At 41.8% G+C, this 26178-nt stretch overlaps 2 protein-coding genes across 5 annotated transcripts in view; both read left to right on the forward strand.

Annotated features, from left to right (window-relative positions):
* Positions 1–13: 13 nt before the first annotated feature.
* PSMA5 (proteasome 20S subunit alpha 5) lies at positions 14–21867 on the forward strand. Its single transcript, XM_047785112.1, has 9 exons — positions 14–168; positions 4313–4379; positions 10424–10550; positions 12460–12527; positions 13435–13542; positions 13683–13741; positions 14320–14422; positions 15703–15789; positions 21627–21867. Exons 1-9 carry the CDS (start codon positions 140–142, stop codon positions 21702–21704), a joined length of 726 nt encoding a protein of 241 aa, XP_047641068.1. The 5' UTR covers positions 14–139; the 3' UTR covers positions 21705–21867.
* Positions 21868–25747: 3880 nt separating this feature from the next.
* The window catches only part of SORT1 (sortilin 1), a 71323-nt gene continuing 70892 nt past the window's right edge, over positions 25748–26178 (forward strand). For 3 of the 4 annotated variants that reach the window (XM_047785113.1, XM_047785114.1, XM_047785117.1), the window contains exon 1: positions 25754–26103. In XM_047785113.1, coding sequence (XP_047641069.1) covers positions 25792–26103 — 312 coding nt within the window. In that variant the 5' untranslated portion in view covers positions 25754–25791. Of the gene's footprint in view, positions 26104–26178 lie in introns of all 4 variants that reach the window. The other variant, XM_047785116.1, reaches the window with a different exon arrangement.

Genomic DNA, 26178 nt, shown 5'->3' on the forward strand with positions numbered 1-26178 from the left:
GCTGAAGGGGTCGCTGGCGCACGCGCAGTTGGGAGCGGGACCTCAGTGGTGTGGCGGTGTGGGTTATCTGGGTGCCGGTGGACTCGTGTTGGCCCTTAGAATCCCCGCGTAGCCGCTGTCGCTTTGTCCTGCCGTTACCATGTTTCTTACCCGGTCTGAGTACGACAGGTCTGTGTGGCTGTGGGAAGTCGGATCGGGGTTACGGGTGGGCGGGCCCAGGGCCCTGTCTGGGCTTGGGTTCTGCCGTGTCATGGGGGCTCCCCAGGAACCCAAGTCTGGCGGGGCCTGAGGATCTCTTGGCCTCCCCAGCCTCTCGCTGTGATTCTCGAGGCTAAACTTGCGGCTTTGGGCCGCGCATGTCCTACCGCTGAGTCACTGCTGGGTCCTGAGTCGGCACGGAAGCGAGAAACTCCGCTTTGTTCTTGGGGGAAGAAGGCTTGAGGGGCCGTGACTCCGACCTTTAACCCGGGGAAGGCCAGGAGTCACCCTACTTCCGTCCATCTTTTCGTGCTGAGCGGGACTGCCTTTTTAAAATGTAAATGTGCTGCCTGGAAGAAAAAACAATTAGAGATCACTTAATGGGTTTGTTAGTTTCAGCTTCTTTTTCCTTCTAGGAGGACCACCTCGTTTCCTGTTTCTTGGTAGTGGGAATAGAGCAGCCATTCCTTTGATCGAGATGCAGAAGGGCGTGCTGGGTTGTGTAGTTTCTGCAAAAGCGCGAAGACAGTCCCAACTTTGCCCAGATGTGATGTCAGGATTCTCATTTTATGGGAACTGGTATTTAGAATGATTCTTAAGAGTTTTGTCACCGTGCTGATTCATCTAGTCCTAGGCTTTTCTGACTGAACAGTGTAGCGAGTTACTTTAAGTGTATGTTGAGACCAAATCAGTTTTTGAAACCAAAACTATGAGATTGTTGTATTTATTTAAAAAAAGCCTTTCAGAGCTTAGAAATGTTAAGTAATATTAACTTGTACATACTTATGCTGTAGACTTTTTAACTTTCAGTTTCTGTTTTGGTCAGTTAAGTTTCAGGTAGCTATTAAGCTTTTTTGAATTTTAAAGCCAGGAAAAGCAGATTTTTTTTTATACTACATGGCTTGAGAAGCTGCATTTCTTTTCAAGTATATATTGAATCTATCAAAAGTTTTATCATGGAGTTCCCTGGTGGCTCAGCGAGTTAAGGACCCAGCGTTGTTAATACTATGGCCCTGGCTACTGCTGTGGTGTGGGTTTGATCCCTGGCCTGATAACTTCCATATGTCAGGGTTGGGGTGGGAGTGGTGGTTATCACTTAAAACTACCACTTTTCAAAAATCTTTTTACTGACTCATAGAAGATATATGTGAAGTAAAACTGATGTTTTCCTACTGTCTTATAAAATGACTTTTTAAGTCAGTATTTAGCTTCCAGAGCATTGAAGAGAATCATCTTTGGGTGATACAATTTTGAATTAGGCCATGTATGGTGGAAATCGTTGTCCTTATCAGCAAGCCTTTATTAAGATTTTTGTAATCATTTACTTAATATCTTCATTAACTGTTTTGTGTTATTCTTATTTGTATCTTCCCAAGAATGTCTAAAATACAGTACTTTTTTATTCACATAGTTAATGTACTTGAATGCTTGCCATGTACAAGGCACTGTTCTAGTTGCTGGTCGTACATACAGCAGAGAACAAAATCACGATCCTTGTGCTCACATGGGAGACTGTCTTTTATAGGGCTCTCTGCCAAAGTAACTGTAGTATAAGTTAGAAATGTATTCATGTCATTAGAGAAACTCAAATCAACACTTTGGGAATTTTGATCAGAGATTGTATTCAATATTGGGATTACGGAAAACTTCAAAAGGAGCTGATGCTTAAACTGAGTCTTAAGAGTAAGATTTTAAGGAATTCCCATCATGGCCAGCGGAACCGAATCCAACTAGGAACCATGAGGTTTCAGGTTTGATCCGTGGCCTCCCTTAGTGGGTTACGGGTCCAGGGTTGCTGTGAGCTGTGGTGTAGGTTGCAGACAAAGCTCAGATCTGGCATTGCTGTGGCTGTGGCGTAGACTGGTGGCTACAACTCTGATCAGACCCCTAGCCTGGGAACCTCCCTGTGCCTCGGGTGCAGCCCTAAAAAAAAAAGACAAAAAGACAAAAAAAAAAGGTAAGATTTTAATAAATAAGGACAGGGAGGGTCTGTGGTTTTGAGACAGATATAGGATGAACAGAGGATGGGCAGTGGGAAGGCACCATTCGTGTTTGAGAAAATTCTAGTCTGCTGGCACATGTACACATATGGGAATAGGGGGGCAATATGGGGAAATGAGGATGGTGCTAGATGTTGCATGGCTTTTAACATGAGGTTGAGGAGCTTGGGTCTTATTCTTTAGGCATCTGTGCACCATTAATTACTGTTTTAAGAAGTTATATAGTCATAATTGTGTTTTATAGAGATTAATTGACTGGATTAGAGCAAAGAGAATCAGTACCAGTTAGAAGGCTATTACAACAGTTAGGTGACAGGTAATAAGGGCATTGAGAATGGAAGGGAGGGTTGCATAACTATGGGGGAGGGACTGATTTGAGTTGATGTGACTTGGCACATGGTTAATATAGGCGAAGGGGAGGAGTGAGTCACATTATTCAGAACTTTCTAGCTTAGGGAACTGGGAGATGGGAGGTGTTTAAAGTGAAAACGAAGTAGGAATGGCAGGAGACGGAGCTGATTTTGCAACAATGACTGGATTTAAGAAATTTCGGATTGGAAAATGTTGAGTATTTGGTGCTCCCAGATATCCAAGTGGAAATGCTCAGGAAGCATTTAGATTAATCAGGAAAAGGGGCAAACTAGAGATGTGGACCTAGGTGGTGCTTGGCATAAATGAAATAACCTGGGGCAGGTTTGGAAAGAGGGCCAAGAGCAGAGGACATAGTAATACCTCAGCAGGATGAAGTTCCTGAAGTAGGGTGGAAATATTGGATTCATACTCACATGGTACTTTGCACTTTACAAAGTGCTTTCATAGTCTCTGCAATTCAGTACTAATTGTATGGTGACAGAAGCAGGATAGATTTTTTTTTTTTTTTCATTTGAGAGAAATAAAAGTAAAAAATGGCAGAACCAGGGCTTTAATCTCATCTTCTGCACTGACTTACCTCTCTGTGATTTTTAAAAACTGTTCCTTAAAGTCCTACGTTTTCTTTTAAGTGACCTTAGAGATAGTGCCTCTGGGGAAAATGGGAAGCTGGAATGGTGAGATTTTCCTTTGAGTCCTGAGAGTTGAAAGCTTGGTCTCTGTCGTCAGATTGCCTAAATTCTCGTTCCAGCTCTGCCTCTTATATACTGAGTGATGCTGAGTAAATTACTCAGCTTCTCTGTGTTTCAACTTCCTCAGCTGTGAAATAGTATCTTAGTCATAGGAGTAGGTGAGTTAAGTCATTTAAAGGTTTAGTGCCAGGCATAAGGTAGATATGCAGTAAATGCCAACTTTTATCTGTGTTATATAAACTTTTATCTGTTTATATATATATATCTTTTGAAGAAAAGAGTTTTTGATAAAACAAATTTGAAAACACTGCTCTATATCATGTTGTATGTTATAAACTCCAGACTCCATAAACCAAGGAACATGACTATTTTTATTCATTCGTTCAAATATTCTTAAAGTGTCCATTGTGTGCTGAAAGCTTTTTATAGCTAAGACCATGATGCCCCTTCTCCAAAGGGGTTTCTAACAGACTAGAACAAGAAAAGGTTGGGAAGTGTTCAAGGGAGAAAAGCAGTCTGGCACATAATTGGTGTAATGTATTGGGTGAATTAACTGGGTTCGGCTGTAGATCTAACTTAATAGGTCTCAGCCTGTTGTTTAGATAACAATATTAATTCATGCAAATCAATAGAGAAATGTCCCTGTGACTGGCTTTTACTAAAAAGTATTGTATTAACATCAAATTCACATAACGGGAGAAGGATGAGGAGAACTATGCATTTTTCTTAGGAATTGCCAGATAGTTTGGGGGCATGAATTTACCAGAGAAATTCCAAATTGAGTCAGGATTGAGGCAGAAAGTCATCTTCTCTCACTTGATCAGTTTGAAGATATTCTAGGAGTGGGGCAGAAGTATTCTATGTATAGGTCCCATTCTCTTGAAAAGTTGTCGATGTACCAAAAAATAGCTACCGATTGTTGTGAGCAAAAGAGAATAGTGACCGTGTGCTATATCTTGTAGCCATCTGAGCTAGATGTCAAGGAACCTGAGTTTACTTTTTCTACACTTATTATTTCTATTTTACTACCTTTTTTTTTGTTTTAAATTATAGGGGTGTGAACACTTTTTCTCCTGAAGGAAGATTATTTCAAGTGGAATATGCCATTGAGGCTATCAAGGTATAGTATCAAGTGGGATCATTTTTGGAATTTCATTGCAACTTAATGCTTTGCTGGCAGAACATTTGGAATAAATGTGTTTTAGCTATTCTTTTAGAAAATGTTTTTTATCTCCCTTTAAGCAGCCACAATTAACCATTCTTATAACAATTTCAATCCCATTCCTAACAACTATTTTAAAACTTTTTAAATAAATAACTGCTTCATAGTTATGTAAGTAGCTTTTCCTTAAGGGGGGTAGGTAGGAAGGACATGTTTGTGTTTATAATCTTTTTTGGCTCTAAAGAGAGGGGTATAGAATTCTAGAGTTAGCACATGGGAGGTATTTTGCCATAATGAACAAATCATTTACCTGATCACCTGTATTTTTGTTGGTAAAGTTGTGAATTTGTACTAGACATTTGGGGGACTGAATAAGAGATGTCCTGTAATCTTAACACCAAAATCAAATAGTTCAAATCAGTGTTTGGAAAATTAGTTTTGGGAGTTGGGGATCTAGTGTTGTCTCTGTGGCAGATCTGACTGCTGAGGCTTGGGTTCGCTCCCTGGCCCAGAAACTTCCATATGCTGTGGATGCGGCAAGAAAAAAATTGGTTAGAAAGTAAGTTATCGGAGTTGCCATTGTGGCCAGCGGGAACAATCCGACTAGGAAACATGAGGTTGTGGGTTGGATCTCTGGCCTTGCTCAGTGGGTTAAGGATCCAGCACTGCCGTGAGCTGTGGTATAGGCCACAGATGCAGCCTGGCTCTGGTGTAGGGCAGCGGCAACAGCGCCCATTAGACCCCTAGCTTGGGAACCTCCATATGCCGCAGGTGCGGCCCTAAAAAGACAAAAAAAAAAAAAGTTATCTATACTTAGAGTTAATTATGTGGGATCTCCCATTTGTTGGATTATAGATAATCTAAATTCTAATTTAGATATAAATTAGTTTGTCTGGGATAACAAGATCCAGGCATCAGTATTTTTGTAATCACTAGAATCACTGACTAGGCTCACTGATCTAGTCCACCCTTTCTGTTTCAGTCACCCTTACCTCCCCAAACAGCCTCTGTTTCTATAGTTTTAGTGACAGAATATTTTCTCACTAGATAGCTCATTCTCTTTCAGAATAGTTCAGAATGGTTTAGAAATGTATCCTTGTATTGAATGAAAAGTTTAGCTTCCTGAAGTTTTCTTCATTTGGCCCCAGTTTTGCTCTTGAATCATACAGGATGTTTATTTTATTTTATTTATTTATTTATTTTTGGTCTTTTTAGGGCTGCACCCGTGGCATATGGAGGTTCCCAGGCTACGGGTCTAATCAGAGCTGTAGCCTCCTGCCTACACCAGAACCACAGCAATGTGGGATCCGAGCCATGTCTACGACCTACACCGCTGTTCACAGCAACGCCGGATCCTTAACCCACCGATTGAGGCCAGGGATTGAACCCACAACCTCATGGTTCCTAGTCAGATTCGTTAACCACTGTACCATGATGTTTAAATCTCTTCCATAAGATAATTCCTCACATGTTTGAAGAGAGCTGTTGTGTTTCCCTCTAAATTACCTCTTCTAGAAAGAGTGTATTGGGGGAAATGGTTGTGTGACAGTCTGGAAAAGAGCAAAGACCGTTCTTAGTTGAAGACACAGAAGTGAAGGTGAAAGCATTGTGATAGAAAGTGGGCAGAAAATGATGAGCTAGCTACAAAAAGGGCCCGTTTCCTATTTCTGATCATGTGTGCCCTATATTTAAACCGTATGTTCCTATGAAGTTCTAGACTATCACACCTCCAAGCTGTAGCATTTATTTTGAGCCTCAGCTAAGATAATTGTTCTGTCCAGGTGGATAAACCAAGAGTGATTCTGGGTTGGTTTTTTTTTTTTTTTTGCTTTTTTTTTTCTGGTTCTCCTTAAGCCCCTTAGTGCTAGTAATTTCCAGATTGCTTGGAGATAATAAGATGGTATTTGATCTGTAGCCCTAGTTTGAGGTAGCTAGGAGTAGTGCTTAACCTGTGTGAAAATTCAGACTCTTGGGCATTGAAGCAACCTTGTTGTTGTCTTGGCAACTTAGGAGTAGCCAATGTGAAGGCAATTTGATAACTATACGGATTTAGTAGGATGAAAGGATCTGGAGAAATGACTAAAAATGGCTGACAAGTAGAAATTACCACTTAGAGGTGTCGTTTGGATCTCAAGGGTGACATATAGTCAGCTGAGGTGGGGGCAAAGTGCCTTTTAGAGTGGGTTTCTTGGGGGAAGGAATGGAAATCTGTGACAGTGTCAAAATTTTTATACTAAGCATCTGGACATTGGTTACTATGCTGGTGAGTTATATTAAATAAATAGTACATAGGTGTTCCTGTCATGGCTCAGTGGGTTACAAACTGGACTAGTATCCATGAGGATGCAGGTTCAATCCCTGGCCTCACTCAGTGGATTGAAGGTGTAGGTCGCAGATGCGGCTTGGCTCCAGCATTGCTGTGGTGTAGACCGGCAGCTGCAGCTCCAATTCCACCCCTATCCTGGGAATTTCCATATGCTGCAAGTGCAGTCCTAAAAAGCAAAAAAATAAAAATAAAAATAAATAGTATGTAGTCAGTTCAAATGTTCCCTTTCTTCTCTTCTCCCTCTCCCCAGTCCCAACCCAGGGTTGGGGTGGAGTCTAGGCAGAATTGTAATTTTGAAATACCTGGAGATAAATGTAATGTACAAGAGAAAATTATCTTGATTTTGATATATTTTATAAAATAGCTTTTCTCAAAAATATTGGCCCTTTTTTGGAGTGGAAGCTTAGAAAGCTATTTAAATTGGAGGCTAAATTGAACAGGTTGAGAATTTTTTCCCTTCCTCCACAGAACAATTATAGAGACTTGACATTTTGGACCCGGTAATTCTTCATTGCGGAGGACAATCTTGTACATCGTAGGATGTTTAGCAGCATCCCTGGCCTCTACCCATTAGATGCCGGTAACACTCATTTCTCCAGTTGTGACAGCCAAAAATGTCTCCACTTTGTCAGTGTTCCCTGGGGGTAAAGTGGCCCCTGGTTGAGAAAATTCTGCTAAATAAAATAAAAAAGGAGGTATGAATTCTATTCCCTGCTCTATTTAGTTGGAGATTCAAGATCAAGATACTGTACCTAAAACAATTAGAGGACAACTAAGTGCCAAATTAAATGCTCTGGCAGTGGTTTCTGACTTTAAATTTTATAGTTGACCCTTGTTCAGGGCAGAGGTTAAGGGCACCAACCCTCTAAGCAGTCTAAAATTGTCCTGTAATCTATAGTTGGCCCTCCGTGTCTGTGGCTTCTCATTCGCCCGTTTAACAAACCGTGGATCAGTACTGTGGTATTTACTGATGTAATGTAGCTATTAGATTTATCTATTTGTATGTGTTTGTGTATTGGGGTCATAATATATGTTTCTTAATGTAGATTTCAGTCAGGAAGTTTGAAAACTTTGCTCTGGAGAAAACTACCTCATCTCATTTCATGCTTGCAGGCTGCTCACATCTGAGAGCTGAGTAGGGCAAGAAGGCTGCTGGGTTCTTAATATTAAGCATGTCAGTTTTTACATAATGCCCTATTTGCACTGTAGCACTCTTGCCTTTGACTGTGCTCGCCATCTCCCAATCTCGAGACCTCTGTCATGCTCTCTCCAAGTTCTTCTGCTGGAATGGTAGTGGGGGCACCATCTAGCTCCATAGCATGAGGTGAGGGATCTGGAAATCCGTTTTTTTTTTTTTTTTTTGTCTTTTCTAGGGCTGCACCCTTGGCATATGGAGGCTCCCAGGCTAGGGATCTAATTGGAGCTGTAGCCACCAGCCTACTCCAGAGCCACAGCAGCGCCAGATCTGTGGCATCGGCGACCTACACCACAGCCCATGGCAATGCCGGATCCTTAACCCACTGAGCAAGGCCAGGGATCAAACCCACAACCTCATGGTTTCTAGTCGGAATCATTAACCACTGAGCCACAATGGGAACTCCTGGAAATCTGTTTCTTAAGTAAACATTGAACTAACCCTCTCCAGTTTAGCTACTCCATTTCTGTTTGCAGAGGTCCTTGTTGCCACCATTCCCTTTGTTGGGGATCCTATGATGTAAATCAGGTTGTTTCTTGACTTTCTATACTGTTGGCTTAGGACTTGGATTTCTCAGGTCAGCTAAGTAAATTATCACTAACCCATTTTCTTTCTTTAAAATCTCGTTGCTTTGTCCTTGCCCATTCTCTTTGTTGTAGTGGATTTATCCTACTCTGGCTTAAGGCCTTTAATCTTCTATTATCAGGCTTGGGGAAGGAGTAGAGCTAAGGCATGTATTCAGGAGTAAGAGCACTCATTTTCCACATAAAATTCTTTGACACATTTCCTGTAGTTATGCATGTACCATTGATGAAGAAAACATACAGTAAAAAGCAGGTTTATACATTTAATAACACTTCCAAATAAAGATACAATCTTACACATTTGAAAAATAATACATATAAGACATGATCATTCGGCTGCAGACATATTAAGCATGTTATGCACAGTGATTCCTGAAATTCTTTGCAGTACTTTACAGTAACAGCTTCTAGGTGTCTGATGCTCACACCCATAGTCATTGCTTTGTGGAACTAACTCAATGTAATGATTATTTAGGGGAGAGAGCACATAAAGTCATGGAAGGCTTTAGGATGATGGGTGAGATTTGGATAGGCGTAGGTGCAAGGAGAGGGGATAAGATGAGATAAGAAAATGGGTTTGGCAATAGCTGAGGGTTTTTTGTTTTTTTGGGTTTTTTGTTTTTTATCTTTTTAGGGCCCCACTTGCAGCATATGGAGGTTCCCAGGCTAGGGGTCAAATTGGAGCTGTAGCCGCTGGCCTATACCACAGCCATAGCAACTCCAGATCTGAGCTGAGTCTGCAGCCTACACCACAGCTCACGGCAACACCAGATCCTTAACCCACTGAGCGAGGCCAGGGATCAAACCCACATCTTCATGCATACTAGTCAGGTTTGTACTGCTTGAGCCACAACTGAAGCTCATACCTGAGGGGTTTTGTTGAAGAATAATAAATAATGAAGTTGAAAGAGAAAAGTAGGATTAGGTTTTAAGGACTCTGGAAGCTTACTTGGGTTTTATGTTACAGGCTCTATAGGGAGATATTCTTCAGAGAAGGAGAAGTATAATGAAAAGAGCATTTTGTTACATCAGTCAGGCCATAGCATGAAAGATACATGGGAAGAGAGAGACTGAAGAGAGGGAGACTATAAACAGAAGGTTGTTGAACTAATCTTGGTGTGTAATAAAAATAGCTAGCAATTGTTGCTGGTTTATTACGTGCTAGTTACCATTTTAAGCATTTTATGTGTTAGTGTTTTTAACCTTCTGGATGTGTGGGTATTATTATTCTTGTTGTCCCCATTATGTCTCAGATAAGGAAACTGACATAGAGGGTTGGGTGACTAGGGTGGTGGCATGGAGATGGAGAGACAAAACCAAGCTCTATTATAGGTGGCTAGTGCCCCTGAAAGATTAAGTTAATATTTTTTGCTGTTGGTATTTGTTTTTCTTTCCTTTTCTTCTTTTCTCCCTCACTTCCTTCCTGGCCGAACCTGTGGCATATGGCAGTTCTTTGTTTCGTTCTTTCTTTCAGTAAATTACTTTTCTAGAGGTCACCTAAATTTGAGTGATATCACCTTTTGGGATAGATCAAGGTAGCAGAGGTAAAAAGATACCAGGTCCAGAAAAAAGCATTAGAGTTTTATTACTTTCGTGCCCACTATGTTTTAAACTTTAGAATCTGCCCCACTCCAAAAAATTGGTATCAGAGATGATCATTTTCCTAATGTTTTCAAGAGCTCATTGAACTTCCCCATTATAAGCACAAAATTCTGTAAATCGGTGCTCTTGCCTTTGACAGGCAGAGTACATCATTTATTAGGGTGCTCTGTATTCTCTCTGTGTACTAGATACGGCAGATTGAGGCTTCTGTCATGTGAAGAAACAGAGAGGCCTGGTGGGTATGTGAGTCTGTTCTTTGCCCTCTACATGATAACCATAAGCTGTTTCTCTTTAGCTTGGTTCTACAGCCATTGGGATCCAGACATCAGAGGGTGTGTGCCTAGCTGTGGAGAAGAGAATTACCTCTCCGCTCATGGAGCCCAGCAGCATTGAGAAGATTGTAGAGATTGATGCTCACATAGGTAAGGAGTAGGGGAAAGCTGTCCTGTGGGAACTGGCCTGGGTGAATTAGTCTTTGGTGTTCCAGGGGTGGGCGGTTCATCACATGTTATTTCCTTGTCAGCCATCGTTTTCTGTTTCTGGGTAGTTGGCCATTGTACGTAATACAGGAGTGGGAAGCAGTTTTAGGACTCCCTCACAGAAGTTCCTTTCTCCCTCGAATTTAGACTTGGCAAATATGGTGGTTATTGAAATATGTAAAGGTTGAAGGCCAGGTCCCTAGGATGGGTAGTCTTCATTGCCGCATGACATTAGGGGGCCACCTGGAGCAGAGGATTGCGTGGGAAACTAAGGGTGTCCCCTAAGAAAAGAGAAATTAAGGTTCTTCAAAGTGACTGCGGTTCAGAGAGTGTACGGACAGTAGACTTTGACCAGATCAGTACTCCTCCTTTGTTTTCAGATTTCTCGGGTTGTATTCTTTATCTCCCTACCTTTCCTTTCTTCCTTGTTTTGGGTCTCTGTTAAATTCCCCTGCCTTAGCTTCTGGCATCATTGTAGCACGATGAGTAGTTCTGCTTTTTCATAGCATGACATTTTATGTCCACATTTTTTTCTTAACCTATCTAGTCATCTAGGTAATGAAACATTGGTAAAATAATTAATTGCTTGAAGGCAGAAGAACAAAATGCAGTGGTGATTCAGGGAGCATGAACCGTTTTCTCTATCATAGATCTAGAAACTGAGATTTAGTATTTTAAGATTAGAACATTGTGTCTGCTTTATCTCAAGTCATGTATCTTTTGGAAGTAGGTCAGTGTCACTTCATTCAACAAACTGAGAACCTCCTGTGTGCCAGACTTTGTGCTAGATACCTGGGACACAGAAGAATGCGAAAGAGCCCTTGTTTTCCAGGAGCATACAGTTTAATTACAGAGGTAGACATGGAAATAAGTCAGTGCGATTAATTGATGTAGGTATTAAGGAAGAACGTATAGTGTCTGGTCAGTAGGGGCACAACGAAGGGAGTAATTAGTGTTGCCTGTGGCCATGGTAGTGGCGTTGAGGTCATGTGATCAGATGAGGATTTAGAGAAACCATTCTAATAGTAGTGCTGAAGGTAGAGTGTAGGGGGCTAAGACTGGAGGCAGGAAGACCAGGTAAGAGACTTTTTAATAGTCCAAATAAAGAGATGATGAGGGCTTTAACAAAGGCAGTGGCCAGAAAATAGAGAGGTAAGGACTAATGCCGGACAGGCTAATCAGATCTTGATTGATAGAATTTGAGATTCAGTGTGTTATCATGGCCAGGGAAGAAGATGGGCGTCCAGAAGGGAAATGAGTTGAGTATGTGGTATATCCATGTGTGCATATTAAGGGAGTCATTTGACTTTATAGGTCTGAAACGTGACCTAGGCTGCAGTTTTAGATTTGAGTCATAATCTAACAGCCGTAATCTTGGCATCTTGAACCATCTCTAATAGAACTAGTTTGTGTTTGGTCAGGAGGTGAAAAAACTTGATTTTTATTCTAGGGTCTTCCACTGTAGCGCATAGTGAGATGGTTATTTTTTTCCCTGATTTGTCCTGTTGGGGTGTCCATGTTTGCTTAGTTTGAAGGTGTATCATGGTCTATAAAGAGTGCTGAAGGAATGCTTGAGGATTAACATGCGGAAATTCATGTTTGATTAGCTGTTCTTCTCTGTCTCTTAATAGCTGGGTAGCTGGACTTCTGTGTCATTATGGATTTTTTTGTGTGTGATATAATTATACTTATGTTCAGTGCAGATAATTTCCCATCTCCTCTCTTGAGTATATTGCTGTGTGATTGCTAAATAGCTGTCATGGTTTCACTCTAGAATTTCAGTGTTTCCTGAGTGGATGAAAGTGTTGTACAACAATTTGGCTACTGGGTCACTGTTGCTTTTACATTGCAGGTTGTGCCATGAGTGGGCTAATTGCTGATGCTAAGACTTTAATTGATAAAGCCAGAGTGGAGACACAGGTAAAATTAGCATCATATCTCCCTTCTACCAGGATGCTCGTGTTCCTTGTTTAGTGATGATGATATAACTGCCTGAGCTGGACTATAGGTATCTATGTTAATATCAGATGTAGCTCTTGGGAGTGATTTGGGGTAGAATCCCTAGTTATAACTTTCTGAGTTCTTGGAGTCTAGCCATCCAAGTATTGTAGCTTTAAGGAAGCCCTAGTAAGTAGTGCTGGCAATCTTTGCTTCTTTTTGATGTGCCTTATAATAAAGCAAGCATTGCATTCTGTTCCCTAATTGACTTTTTGTGGGAGCACCATAGCAGGAGGTAGAAATAGCTAAAGGAATTCTCCCCCCACCTGACACTGCCTTTGTTGGTAGGCTTGCAAGTAATGGTTCTCGTATGGTGAGTAATGATATGTACTAGGTGATAAATACTGGTTTGAAATACTGATTTTTTTTTTTTTTTAAACTGAGCTCCTGCTGCCTATAGAGTAGTAAGAAAAAAAATCTGATTGGCAAATTTTTTTGTACTTATTTGCAAGTTTGCTGTTGATACTTATGTAAGAATAAGTCATTTAATTTAAACACAGACTAATAAGATAGGGTTTTCGAGGGAAAGTGGCACTTAGCTGTTAACTTTTACTTTGTGAAAAGACAAAACTTGGTGCTTTGAGATGTTAAGGCTGTTTTTCAGGGGAGCAGTCCTCTAGTCCATCATTGCTTTGAGTCCTTTTGGTATAAATTTATTTCCAGAAATTTCTCTTTCTCTTAGGCAGTCCCAAGCAACTGAGTTTAGTGTTAAGGAAAACACTGAAGGCTTGAGCCTTCAATTTTTAACCACACTCCACAGGGATGTGTGTAGTGAGATGGGGGCTTAATGTCCTTATTAAAGGTAGACCATGCTTTGCTCTTCTTGTAGAACCATTGGTTCACCTACAATGAGACAATGACAGTAGAGAGTGTGACTCAGGCTGTGTCAAATCTGGCTCTCCAGTTTGGAGAAGAAGATGCAGATCCAGGTGCCATGGTGAGCGTGATGCGTGTGTCTAGTTTTCTTGCTGTTCTGTGGAACTTAAGACACTTGTCCCCAGGACATATCTTTTCCAGCCCTTCTCACCGCTCTACTTCATAGCCCTTTATCACATACCCCCTGCTTTTTGATTCTAGTCTCGTCCCTTCGGAGTAGCACTGTTATTTGGAGGAGTTGATGAAAAAGGACCCCAGCTGTAAGTACCATTATACTATTTTTTTTCCTGCTTTCTTTTTGGGAGAATTATTTTCACTTGGGATGGGACTGGTTGTTTAAATCAACTGGGTAGATTATTGTAGAGTTGTAAAAATGAAGGGATTCTAAATCTAGAAAGTTCGGTGATTTTATGCTCTTTTTACAAAGACAGATTGGGGGATTTTATGAAGAACTCTCCTATTGGAACCATGCTAATTTTAGAAAGAAATTAAAAGTAACTTTGTTACTGTGGTTGAGATGTGTTTTAGAGCTTTGCGTTGGATATTGATTGATCTCTGTCCTCAAATAGCATTTGGATAGACATAGATAAGTGCCAAATTTATATATGCTCTCTCTGTAAAGTATATTTATATATACTTCAAAATCCCTGAGGAAGTTATTCATTTTCTTCAACATTTCTTACAAGATCTGGCTTCTCCAGCCATGGACTGTCTTTAGGATCTTTACCTCGGTATTTCCTGGCTCTGGGGCCCAGGATTTATATTTTTTAGTGAGACATTTGTTACGTAAAATGCCACCATTCTTAAGCATTTTAATCCTTTTTTGGTGGTTTTGCAGGTTTCATATGGATCCATCTGGAACGTTTGTACAGTGTGATGCTCGAGCAATCGGCTCTGCTTCAGAGGGTGCCCAGAGCTCCTTGCAAGAAGTCTACCACAAGGTAATTAAGCATTCTCGCAACTTTTATTATCATTTTATTATTATCTCTGTGTGTTGATGATTGGATGCAGCCTTGTAACCACCACCTAAAACAAAATAAAGATTACTTTGGTCACTGCCCGCCCCCTGCCTCCACCCCCCCCCCCCCCCGGCCGGCCAAATGCTTGCCTCCTCTCCAGTCAATCTCTCCCACCTTCTCAGCCACATTTGCCACTATAGAGTAGTTTTGTCTGTTCTTTTTCTAAATAGCATCATAGGGTTTGTGTTTTTGTGTCTGCCTTTTTTTGTTCAACATACTGTTTTTGAGATCCACTCACATTATTGCACATATCAACAGTTTCTTTTTGGAGTTCCCATTGTGGCGCAGCAGAAGTGAACCTGACTAGGAACCATGAGGTTGCGGGTTTGAGCCCTGGTCTCGCTCAGTGGGTTGAGGATCTGGCGTTGCCATGAGCTGTGGTGTAGGTTGCAGGATGCAGCTCGGATCCTGCGTTGCTATGACTGTGGCCTAGGCCAGCAGCTGAACTCTGACTGGACCCCTAGCCTGAGAATCTCCATATGCCGCGAGTTCGACCCAGAAAAAACAAAACAGAGTTTCTTTTCATTGATGAGTGGTACACATGGCATAGATGTACCACACTTTGTTTATCCACGATCTTCACAGCTTTATGTAGCAGTTTATATTTCCTAGTCTGGCCCGTGAACCAAGAGGGCATTTGGCACTTTTGATCTTTGTGGGATGGGAAGACTTGGTTGGGGGTAAGTCATTGTAGTGGCTGAAGGCTGCCCTACTTACCATTCAGGTGGTTCACTCGAGGTGCTTGCTTACATTAGCCCCTCACAGTATGTATTGCTTTTACATATCGAGGAAGTTAGACACAAAACCGGGTAAGAAAAAAGCGGGTTTTTTTAAACCATTGGGCTGCCTTCTAGATCATTTTGGAATTATTATTCACAGGATATCACCATTGTTATCTTGCTTCTAAATTAAAAGAAGATAACTAGAGAAGTGTAACCCTTTCCCCTTCTTCAAAGATCACTTACCATATTAAAGTTGACGGTTTTGTTATGGTTCAAAATAAGACTTTTTTTCTCTCAATAAATGTACTCTACTTATTTACCATTTACTTGAATTCTGGAGATACTTGTAATGCACTGTACTTATTAAGATGTTTGATTTAATTAATATTTGCTAAATCATTTCTTCAGGGAGATAAAGGGGGAATCTTTGAAGAGGGATTATGTACAATTAATGGTTGTTCTTATCGTCTTTGTTTCAAGTCTATGACACTGAAAGAAGCCATCAAATCTTCACTCATAATCCTCAAGCAAGTAATGGAGGAGAAACTGAATGCAACTAACATAGAGGTATTTTTCTGTTTTCTTGTGTTTTATTCAGATATCATAGCTCTCTCTGCTGTAGATTAAATAGATCAAGATGGTCACATTTTTGTATGCTCATCTCTTAAGAAGTTGTTTTCCTTTGAATAAGCAACTTTGGTAAAGTGGTGAAGGCAGAAACTAGAATTTGATGAGCTAAAGAATAAAAGGGAATGTGAAGTGGACAAAAACAAGAGTATGCTGCTTTCTCAGGACGTAATTAGTGTCAGCAGCATCAGCATTAAAGAAAAGGATTTTTGTCTTTTTGAAGATGGGGAAAGACTTGAAAAATACTTTTACAGTCTGAGAAGAAACTAGTGGGTGGAAAAATGTTAAAAGAATTAAAAACAGAAGCCAGATAGTGATGGAAAAGTTCTAGAAGGTAGAAGGATGGTACAAATGAAGGAGTTGGTTTAGAAAAGTAGAGTTTCATCAGAGATTCAGAACAGACACAGAAAATTCAGTTCCCATTTAAGTAGTAGGGTGTGTAGTATAGAGGACGTTCAGATAATAACACGGGTTGATACTTCCTTGAGAGTGGTAAGAATGGATTGACACCGGAACATATCATTTATACTGGGGCACTAGGAAAACATACTGGAACAGGTGGTGTTTGGAGAATGGTATTCCAGGAAGAGGAGACAGCAGTTCTAGAGTAACACTGTGCATGAAAGGGAACTTTGAGGGTTTTGTCTGAGTGTTGGGGCGTAAGATGTGAGTAGGGTCAGGAGATAACAAGAGCTGACACTGGAAAGATGGACTAGATCCTGAAGGCCCTTATGTAGGATGCTAAGAGTAGATGGGATAAAAGGAGGTAGTAGTGAGTAAAGGTAGGTTCGGAGGTGATTGTTAGATCCTCTGCTGAGGTGGATGAATGCAGCAAAGAAATTAAGAAGATTGGGAAATATTTGGAAAAGTCATGGATAGGGAAAAGGGAAGATAGGATAATTGAAAGGGTTGCTAGGCCACATTAAAATGCTAGCTGAGGCTGGAGTCACAAAACAAGTTGTAAAAAGTCAGAATCATTGTTACTCTTGAAGGCACAGTGTGTATGTAAATTATATTTTAATTAAAAAAATGTTAAAGGCCAACTGAGCCTGTAATCACAAGTCAGTGATTAAACCATTCAGCACTTAATGGGATATTTTTTAGCTCTATTCAACATAGATTGAGAAATGTTATTTGGGAGTTTGCATTGTGGCTCAGTGGGTTAAGAACCCGACATAGTGTCCTTGCGGATGCAGGTTTGATCCCTGGCCTCGCTCCCGTGGGTTAAGGATCACGTCTTGCCACAAGGTGCTGCGTAGGTCAAAGATGTGGCTCAGATTCTGCGTTGCCATGGCTGTGGCATAGGCTGGCAGCTACAGCTCCAATTCAACCCCTGGCCTGAGAACTCCCATATGCTTCAGGTGCAGCCTTAAAAAAAAAGAAAGAAAAGAGATAGAGAAAATGTATATTTGGATTATTCTCTGGCAGAGGACTGGCTGATTATGGGCAGAAGAAGGGAGAGGTACTAGAGCGTATTGTTGGTCAATCTCTCACCAGTAGAGTCAGGTTCCATAGGCTGCAATGAAAACGGCAAAATTGGATGCCAGACAAGGGGCTGGCTTAAAGGTGGCAAGATCTGAGAAGAGTTGGGGGTGCGGGGGGCGGTTGGCTTGCTTCTTGAGCAGTAATGGAGAGAAGGGGAGGTTGGAATGGAAATGGAGAAACTTATCAATGTGTTCTTTCTTCATCTTCTTAGCAAAGATTTGAAAATGCTACCCCTTTGTGCCACTCTCTGAGACGATGAGGCACAGCCAAGGCAGTGATACCCCAGCTTGACCCTTAGGAGGGATCTTGTCAGTTCCTTGGGTACTTTTCTGTGGTGCTGAATGAGACAGAGTCTTGGCCTTTCCACGAAGCCTGTCTCAGTAATTCCCATGTAGCTCTTTTAATTTCACAGTGAAGGTTCTAAGGCCTGCTTGATTCAACTAAAACTGCATGTATTTTGTAGCTCATTCAGTTTCAGTGCAGCTACAGTGTTGCTTTGAAGAGAGCATCCAGTGTGTCTCACCCATGCTCTGTCACTGATGGCATTAGGCCCTGACTAGAGTTTTCTTCGCTTTTAAAATGGGGCGTTTCCGCTTGTCCAGACTCCATCTCGTGGTTTCCAAACCTGGCTGTCCATCAGGAATCTGTATTTTTGAAATCTCCTTGGGCAATTCTGATGGTCATTCTAAGAAGGTCAGGCACTGAGGAGCTGCTGCACTTGAGCCCAGCCTCCTCAGTGTCTTCGAGGTCCCTGCTCCATCATTTGTCCCTTGGATCACCAGCCTCTCCTCTACAGCTGCCTTGCCCACAAAACGGGAGATTTTCCAAGTTGGATCTTTCTTTAGAAAAACAAACAAACAAAAAGTTCCTGTGTGATGCAGTGGGTTAAGGATCTGGCGTTGCTGCAGCTATGGTGAGGGTCGCAGCTGCAGCATGAGTTCAGTCCCTGGCCCAGGAACTTCCACATGCTGAGGATGTCGCCGAAAGGAAAAGAAAAATGAGGAGTTCCCTTTGTGGCTCAGCAGTAATGAACTTAACTAGTATTCGTGAGAATTCGGGTTCGATCCCTGGCCTTGCTCAGTGGGTTAAGGAGGATCCAGCATTGCTGTGAGCTGTGGTGTGAGTCGCACACCGTAGCTCGGATCTGGCATTGCTGTGGCTGTGGCATAGGCTCCAGCTGCAGTTCCAATTCAGCCCCTAGCCTGGGAACTTCCATATGCCGCAGGTGTGGCCCTAAAAAGCAAAAAAGAAAGAAAGACCAAAACCCACCTTCGTGAACCCCTCTTTCCACCTAGTGTCTTTTTATGAGAGATCAGCTTTGTTGGGGTATGATTGTACATTACACTGTAATGTGCACTTATTTTTTACAGCTCAGTGAATTTTGAGACATGCATGACCCCTGTGTCTGCCACCACAGTAAAGACAGAGAACATGTCTGTCATTGCTCAGAGTTTCTTCATGCCCTTTTCTAGTCACTTCCTTCCCACTGATCGGCTTTTTGTCACTATGGGTTTGTTCTGCATGTTCTAACTTTTTCTATAAATAGGTCCTAACTGTGTGTACTCTTTATGTCTCACGTCTTTCACTTAGCATGATGATTTTGAGGTGCAGGAGCCTGTTGCAGTTTATTGTCTTTCCGTCCATACTCTTTTTTTGAACCTTTATTACCAAGTCTCTTCCAGGCAGGATCCATATTCGTCGTCTTCACTTCCCCACCTTTCATATATTCCTCAATCATGGCCATTTGTTGTTGTTATTTCCCTGAGACTGCTCCATGCTAAGTTAACTCCTGTTTATCAGATTTCCTAGTCATTTCTAAGAGCTGTTGTTTGAGCTCTTGTGAAGTAGCCACCTCAATTCTAAAACTAAACTCATTATCTTTCCTGAAAACCATTTCCTCTTCCCATATATCTAATCCTGGTCGATGCCACCCCCAGAGTACCTGTCACTCACGGCAGAACCTGGAAGACTTCGACTTTCCTTTGCCTTCACGATTTGTGTCTTTGCCTCCTTATAAATAACTCTCATAACATCGCCTCCTCTTCATCCCTACTCCCCAGGGCCTTCTTTTTCGTTCAGGCCTTCATTTTTCTCCTGCCTTATGTATTTTCAGAGGCTTCCTAACTAGTCTTCCTGCCTCTTGCTTTGCCCTCCTCCTTTTCATTCCATTTCTCCTGCTGAAGTGGATTTTCCAAATTGCATATCTAATCTCGATCATTCTCCCTTAAAGGTCTTTTCTGACTCTGTCTACAAGATAAATCCCAAACTCCTTTCATGTTACAATAATTGGCTACTTAAGTCATACGTTTAGCCTGTTAGGTACCTTGCTAAGCATTTTACATGCAATTATCTTTTTAATCTTCACAACAGCCCTATGAGATAGGTATTCCTGTTTCCATTTTACAGAGGACAAAACTGAGGCTTTGAGAGAGTAGGACCTTGCCCAGAATAACAGCACTGGTAAATGGTGGGGCTAGAATTTGAAACCAAGTCTGATTTGGGTCCTGTACTTCTAACCACTTTAATATTCTGTCTCTCTATGAGCTCTGAACTCCTGCTACCTCTCCATTTCATCTCATCCCATATGCAGCCTCTGCTCTAGGCATTCATAATTACTTGGCTCTGCAAATACATCATCTTGGTTTCATGCTTTTATGCATCTGCATATTCAGTCTGCTGTCTGCTCCTGGGCAGTTTGACCCATTCTTGCAGTGCTCTGAGACACAGCTCAAAGGTTGCTTCTCCTTGATGCCTTCCTGGATTCCCCATGGATTACTCCCTTGTGCCTTTACCTACCCTTGGCTCTATTATATCACTTATGTGGCCTTAAAAGCTTTTGGTCTCTAGCACACTGAGTAAATAAGAGAGACTTTCTTCATCTTTGGATCTCTAGTGCCTTGTACAACTATAACTAGTACACAGATGCTTAAAACCTAATTATCAATCAAATCAAAGAATGAAAATATCTGTTTTACCTCCTTCACAGAGGTTTTTGAAAGTAAAGATAAATAGAAAAGTATCTTTCATACTTATTATGTAAATAAATGTATCATTATGTAAATGCAAGAGGTTATTTCTATTCATCTGGTGATGAGTACCTTCCTGAAAGCAGAATTTGGTTTAAGTCCTATTAGCATTGATTTGCAGCCTGGTTCTATAGGACTGTTCTAATTCCGTTTGCCCAGTTTCTGGTTCTTAGCACCTGTAGTGATTTGGGAGGACTAGCTTGTGAGCCACAGGCTGACTTGACAAGAAATTCTGTAGGTCCTCACTCCTCTCTGGTTTATTTACCTTGTATCTTTCTGTCCTCATATCCTTAAGAAAAGCAGTAGTAACATTTATGTATTTTAACTTCCTTGGAGTAGAACTCATGGTCTGTATGGATATCAGTAAATTATTTAACATTTACTTTACAAATATGTTTGGGGCTCTTCTGAAGTGGCACTTATTCCTCAGTATTGCCCCAAATTATGAGACTGTGTTGTCAGCAGAGATGATGGAAAACCTGGTAGTTTGGTTAAATTTGAAACTAACCATCTTCTGACTCTGGTCTCTTATTGCTTAAATAGATTATCATCTGTACTGCTAGTTATTACTAATATCTTCAGTCACAACTGATTTCCTAATTATCAGTGTTAATGGGATCTTTTCATGACCCGTCCTTCTTAAAAAAAAAGAAAAAAAACCTTTTTCTTGTTAAGCTACCAAATGGACAATTTTAGAGAAAATAATACCCAACAATAATAGTTAATTATGTGGTGCTTACTGCAGTGTTCTAGGCACCATTCTAAGGATGGATTGACATATTTAATCCTCACAGCTACCCTGTGAGGGTATTATCCCCATTTTACTGATGGAAATTGAGGCACAGGGTGGCTAGCTAACCCAAGGTCACACACACAAGCCTGACTTGCAAGTGGGTGAATGCGCTTTTAATATATCTCTAAAGGGATCTTTAACAGAAAAGAGTACGGACCCCAATTTGGTGCTTCTTTTGTGATCCTTGTTGAAATAACTTCAAGAAGTGACAATGACGCCAGGAATCTGGTTAACTATTACGTGGTGCACTAACCTCAAAATAGAAAGTCTGGTCAGTAAGAATTTTTATTGGAGAGTCAGAGAGCTATTTTAGGAAGCTGCTGCTGGAAAGGATATCCCTTCGACAGCAGATCCCTAAGTTCCTAGTGCCCAGCTGCCTCACTAGCAGCATCTCCTGACTGTGCAAGGGCTGCTAGGGCTGCAAGCAGGGGCAGCGAGCCCAGCCTATTAACCCTTCTCTGTTTTCTTTCCAGCTAGCCACAGTGCAGCCTGGCCAGAATTTCCACATGTTCACAAAGGAAGAACTCGAAGAGGTTATCAAGGACATTTAAGAAAGCGTGATCCTCAGAATTTCTTGGGGACAATTTCAGTTCTCCTAATTGCCCTTAACTTTTATTTCCAGCTCCAATTCTTTGGAAAATCTCAAGTATATGTGCATTTTTTTATGATATCTGTACATAAAGACAGTTCTGAAATAAAGAAACATTTAAAATATTTGTTAATAGACGATTTGCTTCTAATGCAGCCTCTTGTATAAAATGCTTACGTTGGGGGCAAAAAGTTATGATTATGGTATTAATATCCCTATCCTATTAGAGCATCTATTCTGAAATTGTTTTAGTGGCTCTACAACAGAATCAACTATGTCATGAAGTGTCATGGAAGTGTCCTTTGTGTTGACAGATGAACTCAAGCTAGTCTGGCTCCTCTTCATGTGGTATAGATATTAACACCACTGTAAATGCATTTCAGTTTTGTAGTTTCTCTTGAACGAATAGGTATTTTTGTGGCTTTCCTTATATGAAGGAGATGCTACTAATTGACCATGCTTTGAGATCCTCCCCAAAACACTAATGAGCTGGAATAAGCCAGCTACCATGTTGTACTAGTTCTGTGCTTTTGTAGACAGTTTAGAACAAGATTTTCTTTTTTCGTGATGTTAAGAACTGTAGAAGAATCGAATTCATGATTTTGGCCTCACTGGCAATCAATTACAAATCAGTAAGGGAACTGGGTAATTCAGAAGTAGTTTACATTAGATTTTTGGAATATATGAACTTCCCCCATTAGAGCTGTCATATGACTGGTTGAGATTATTTAAAGAATCAAAAATGGCCATATGTAGTAGATACTGTTACTTACCATGTCATACTTAACAGATGAAGAATCTCCTGCTGTGTGACCATGGACACAGAAAATTAAGCTGTTGGGACTTGAACATAGATTTTTCTGGTTTTAAGTCATCGACTCGATTTTTCCCCCCTTTTTTCTTTTTAGGGCCGCACCTGCCACATGTGGAAGTTCCTGGGCTAGAGGTCAAATTGGAGCTGTAGCTGCCAGCAAATGCCACAGCTACAGCAATGCCAAATCCCAGCCACATCTGCGACTTACACCGTCGCTTAACCCACTGAGCAAACCCGCATCCTCATGGATACTAGTCAGGTTCTTAACCTGTTGAACCACAACAGGAACTACCTCTTGATTTCACAATGCCAAGTCTGAGAAGCCTAGCTACCGACTGAGTAATAGGGAAATCTCTTTGGGATTTGAATTGTACTATCCACACATGGCTAACTCATGTGGATAATGAAGAATTGATTGTGTATTATCTTCATTAACATTTGCAGGAAGCTGTACTCTGATGTCAAATTCTGATTATTTGAGTAGGCTGAATTCATATTCTTACTGTATTTCCAGCAAAAAAACCCCATGTATATATTTGAAAGAAAAGAACTTTGCTCTAGACACACACTAAGGAAAGTAGAAAACGAGTGTTATATTGTCACCAGTGTTCTGGACACTGTCCTAGTGACTTGAACCCTGTTATAAAATATAACATGATCTTGAGATTAATTTCTCTTGTTCACCTCATCAAATCCTAATAGAAAAATGGCCATCAAAAAATCCTATCTCAACTTCTATTTATTCAGATTTAATGAATTTGAGTACCTATGTACTATATGCCAAATAATGTACTGGGCACTGGGGCTAGAGCTATGGTAATACTAGGTGTGGTCTGTGCTACCAAGAAGCTTCTGGTGGGGAGAACTAGACAATAAACAATATCCCGTTTAACTCACTATAGGGTTAATGCAGAAATGGACAAAACGTGCTGCTTTAAGGAGAGGTGAAGTTGTGTCTCTGAATCATGTATACTATGTAGAGAAAAATACTAAGGAATTAAATAGCTCAGTTTCAGCTTACACTGTACTGGTGAAACATTTCATATCCTCTATAATCCCAACTATAGAATTATTAAAGGAATAGAATTATAGCATTCTTGAAAGAGATAGAACTTTGGTTTTCTGTAGAATCAGAAAATTTTCTACAAGGTCTTGTGTCCGTTTAAGTAGAATGAGAAAATCTAGAAAAAAGCAATAGTTTTGTGAAGTGTAACTGCTTTCTATTCATCTTTCTTCTATAGAATTTATCTTGGAGGAAAATATGGTTTTTAATAATAAGATAAATGTATATATTTTAGTTCTGTAAATTAAGTCTTAGGTGCAATATTTCACAAAGGAGATCTGATGATGCAACTTTTGTGTTTATTGCCTGTCATTTAGACAAAAGTGAAATACTAAGACAATTCATTCAAACATTTTCTCAGTACCATATGCCAGGTACCACGTCCCTAGCAGCTGATACAATTTGAGGAAGGAAATATATACTCTGTAAGCATATAATGATACCTAAAAGCAATGTATTAATAAGCGAAAGTACAGGTAATTCCAACAATTTGAGTTAGCGTTTACTTAGTCATTTCTCCGAGAGATGGCACTGTTGAGTTGGCTTTTTTCTTTTGAGACAGACAATAGACATCTTTGTGTCACCCAAACAAAGAAATATTCCTGTATAGCCCCTAGTCTCCCCCCAGCTAATCACATGCTACTGGAACTGACTGTCTTGTGATCTACTCCACAGTTGGCACAGATTAAAAAATAGTGCTGTATTAAAAAATTATCTGACACATTGTAGTTAATGGAAAGGAACAAATTGTTCCCCAGTTTTCATGGAGCTTTGTCAGTTCAGTAGCTGAGAACTTGGAAGACTATTCTAGCAATTTTTACCATCCTGCTCAGATGCCATTTAAAAATACCTTTAACTTGTCACCTCTTGCTATGGTTGTTCTGACAAAATGTAATTTGTAAATGTAAAAAATGTAAGTCGTTGCAAATTAACACAACCAGAAGGATTTTAATGTAAGCCTTGGGTTGGGTGCCCTGCACCATTCATTTTGCTCTACAATGAATATATTCTCATTTGGATTTACCTCCAGTTTATAATTAAAAGTAGTTGTTAGCTGCTTTATTTAGGTGTAACATTTTGTATACTTCATATCTTCCTACTTATTACCTTTTCTACTGAGCAACTTCTAGCATTCCAAAGCGTCAATAAGGAGAATATCTAAAACTGGTTTTACTTCCACTGTGTGTTCCAGAATAATGTGCGTCTCCTTCCTGCGATAAACGGAACAGTGTAGGGGTTTTGTTTTATTTACTGGAGACAGGATGCTAATTTAAGGGACATCATATACCGAACACCAAACTTGCTTGTGCAATGCACTCACTGCAGGGTTAAAACACTTTGGTAAAGACAGATACGCATCTATACAATGATCATCTCTCAATTAGGCACTGGGCAATTCTGTCCCCCTTTTACCTGTCCCTTATGTCTAAGCTACTTTCTAACTCCAGGAAAACCAATAGGCAGTTCCTCCTTTGGTTAACTCCCTGCAGAAGAGGAAGATGAATGAGGAGAGAATTTTCTTCGGGCTCGCATGAGTCACGGATGTCCTGATGTCTATCTGCCTCCGCGAGATTTAGCCCACACAGCTCTCACTCACTGTAGACAAATGGGGCACTCCAACCCTGCAAGGGTTAAAATCCAGGCGCACCGGTTAATGACAGAGCCCCCATTTCCAGCTAAGCGAGCTCAGGGATTCCCTGAGGAGATTTTCCAGGCGCTGCAGCAACCCAAGGAATTTTAAGGGTGTCTCTGGGGAAGAAGGGACCAATTCAGCCCCAACTTGAGGGTGCCAGAGGGAGGAGCTAGGGGTCGGGGCCCCACGGAGTTGGGGGCTTCTCGAGAAGGAGGGAAGCTCCCATGCTAACTCTGGAAGCCCGGCCTGAGAGACGCCGGGCGATGGGGGGATGACCTCAGCGGTCTCTGCCACGTTCCAGCCAATCAGTCCCTCATCTTGGCATCCGAATCCAGGACCCCCGAAGCAGGAGGCGCCGCGAGCCAATCAGCAGTGGACCGGGGAAGAAAGACAGGCGGCCAGCCTATGCGCGGAGAGGTCTGGCTTGGCGTATCCAGGGAGCGCCGGCTCCAGCAAGGGGGGGGGGAGGTGGGCGGTGCCGGCGGGGGTGGGCGGGCGCGCCGGGCGGCAGGTGTCGACGGCGTCGGCATTCGGCGGCGATGGAGCGGCCCCGGGGAGCTGCGCAGGGCCTCTCGCGCTGGCCCCACGGCCTCGGCCTCCTTCTCCTCCTCCTCCTCCAGCTGCTGCCGCCGGCAAGCCTCGGCCAGGACCGGCTGGACGCGCCGCCGCCGCCCGCTGCGCCGCTGTCGCGCTGGTCCGGCCCCGTCGGGGTGAGCTGGGGGCTGCGCGCGGCCGCGCCTGGGGGCCCGGTTCCCCGCGGCGGCCGTTGGCGCCGCAGCGCGCTCGGTGAGGACGAGGACTGCGGCGGGGTCCGGGACTTTGTCGCCAGGCTGGCCAACAACACACACCAGGTGAGCGGGCGCCGGGCCGGGGCACCGCCCGGACTGTGAGGTGCTGCCCCCGGGCCCCTGGCGGCCGCCCGCCCC

This window comes from Phacochoerus africanus, chromosome 6 (genome assembly GCF_016906955.1).
Source record: "Phacochoerus africanus isolate WHEZ1 chromosome 6, ROS_Pafr_v1, whole genome shotgun sequence".
Lineage (NCBI taxonomy): Eukaryota > Metazoa > Chordata > Mammalia > Artiodactyla > Suidae > Phacochoerus > Phacochoerus africanus.

What these genes read in the sequence shown, in the direction of transcription:
- PSMA5 (XM_047785112.1), top strand. Translation starts at nt 140, where the DNA reads ATGTTTCTTACCCGGTCTGAGTACGACAG. An exon ending in ATGCCATTGAGGCTATCAAG is followed by an intron (nt 4,380 to 10,423) that starts GTATAGTATCAA and finishes GTTTCTCTTTAG; the next exon opens with CTTGGTTCTACAGCCATTGG. An exon ending in TGCAAGAAGTCTACCACAAG is followed by an intron (nt 14,423 to 15,702) that starts GTAATTAAGCAT and finishes CTTTGTTTCAAG; the next exon opens with TCTATGACACTGAAAGAAGC.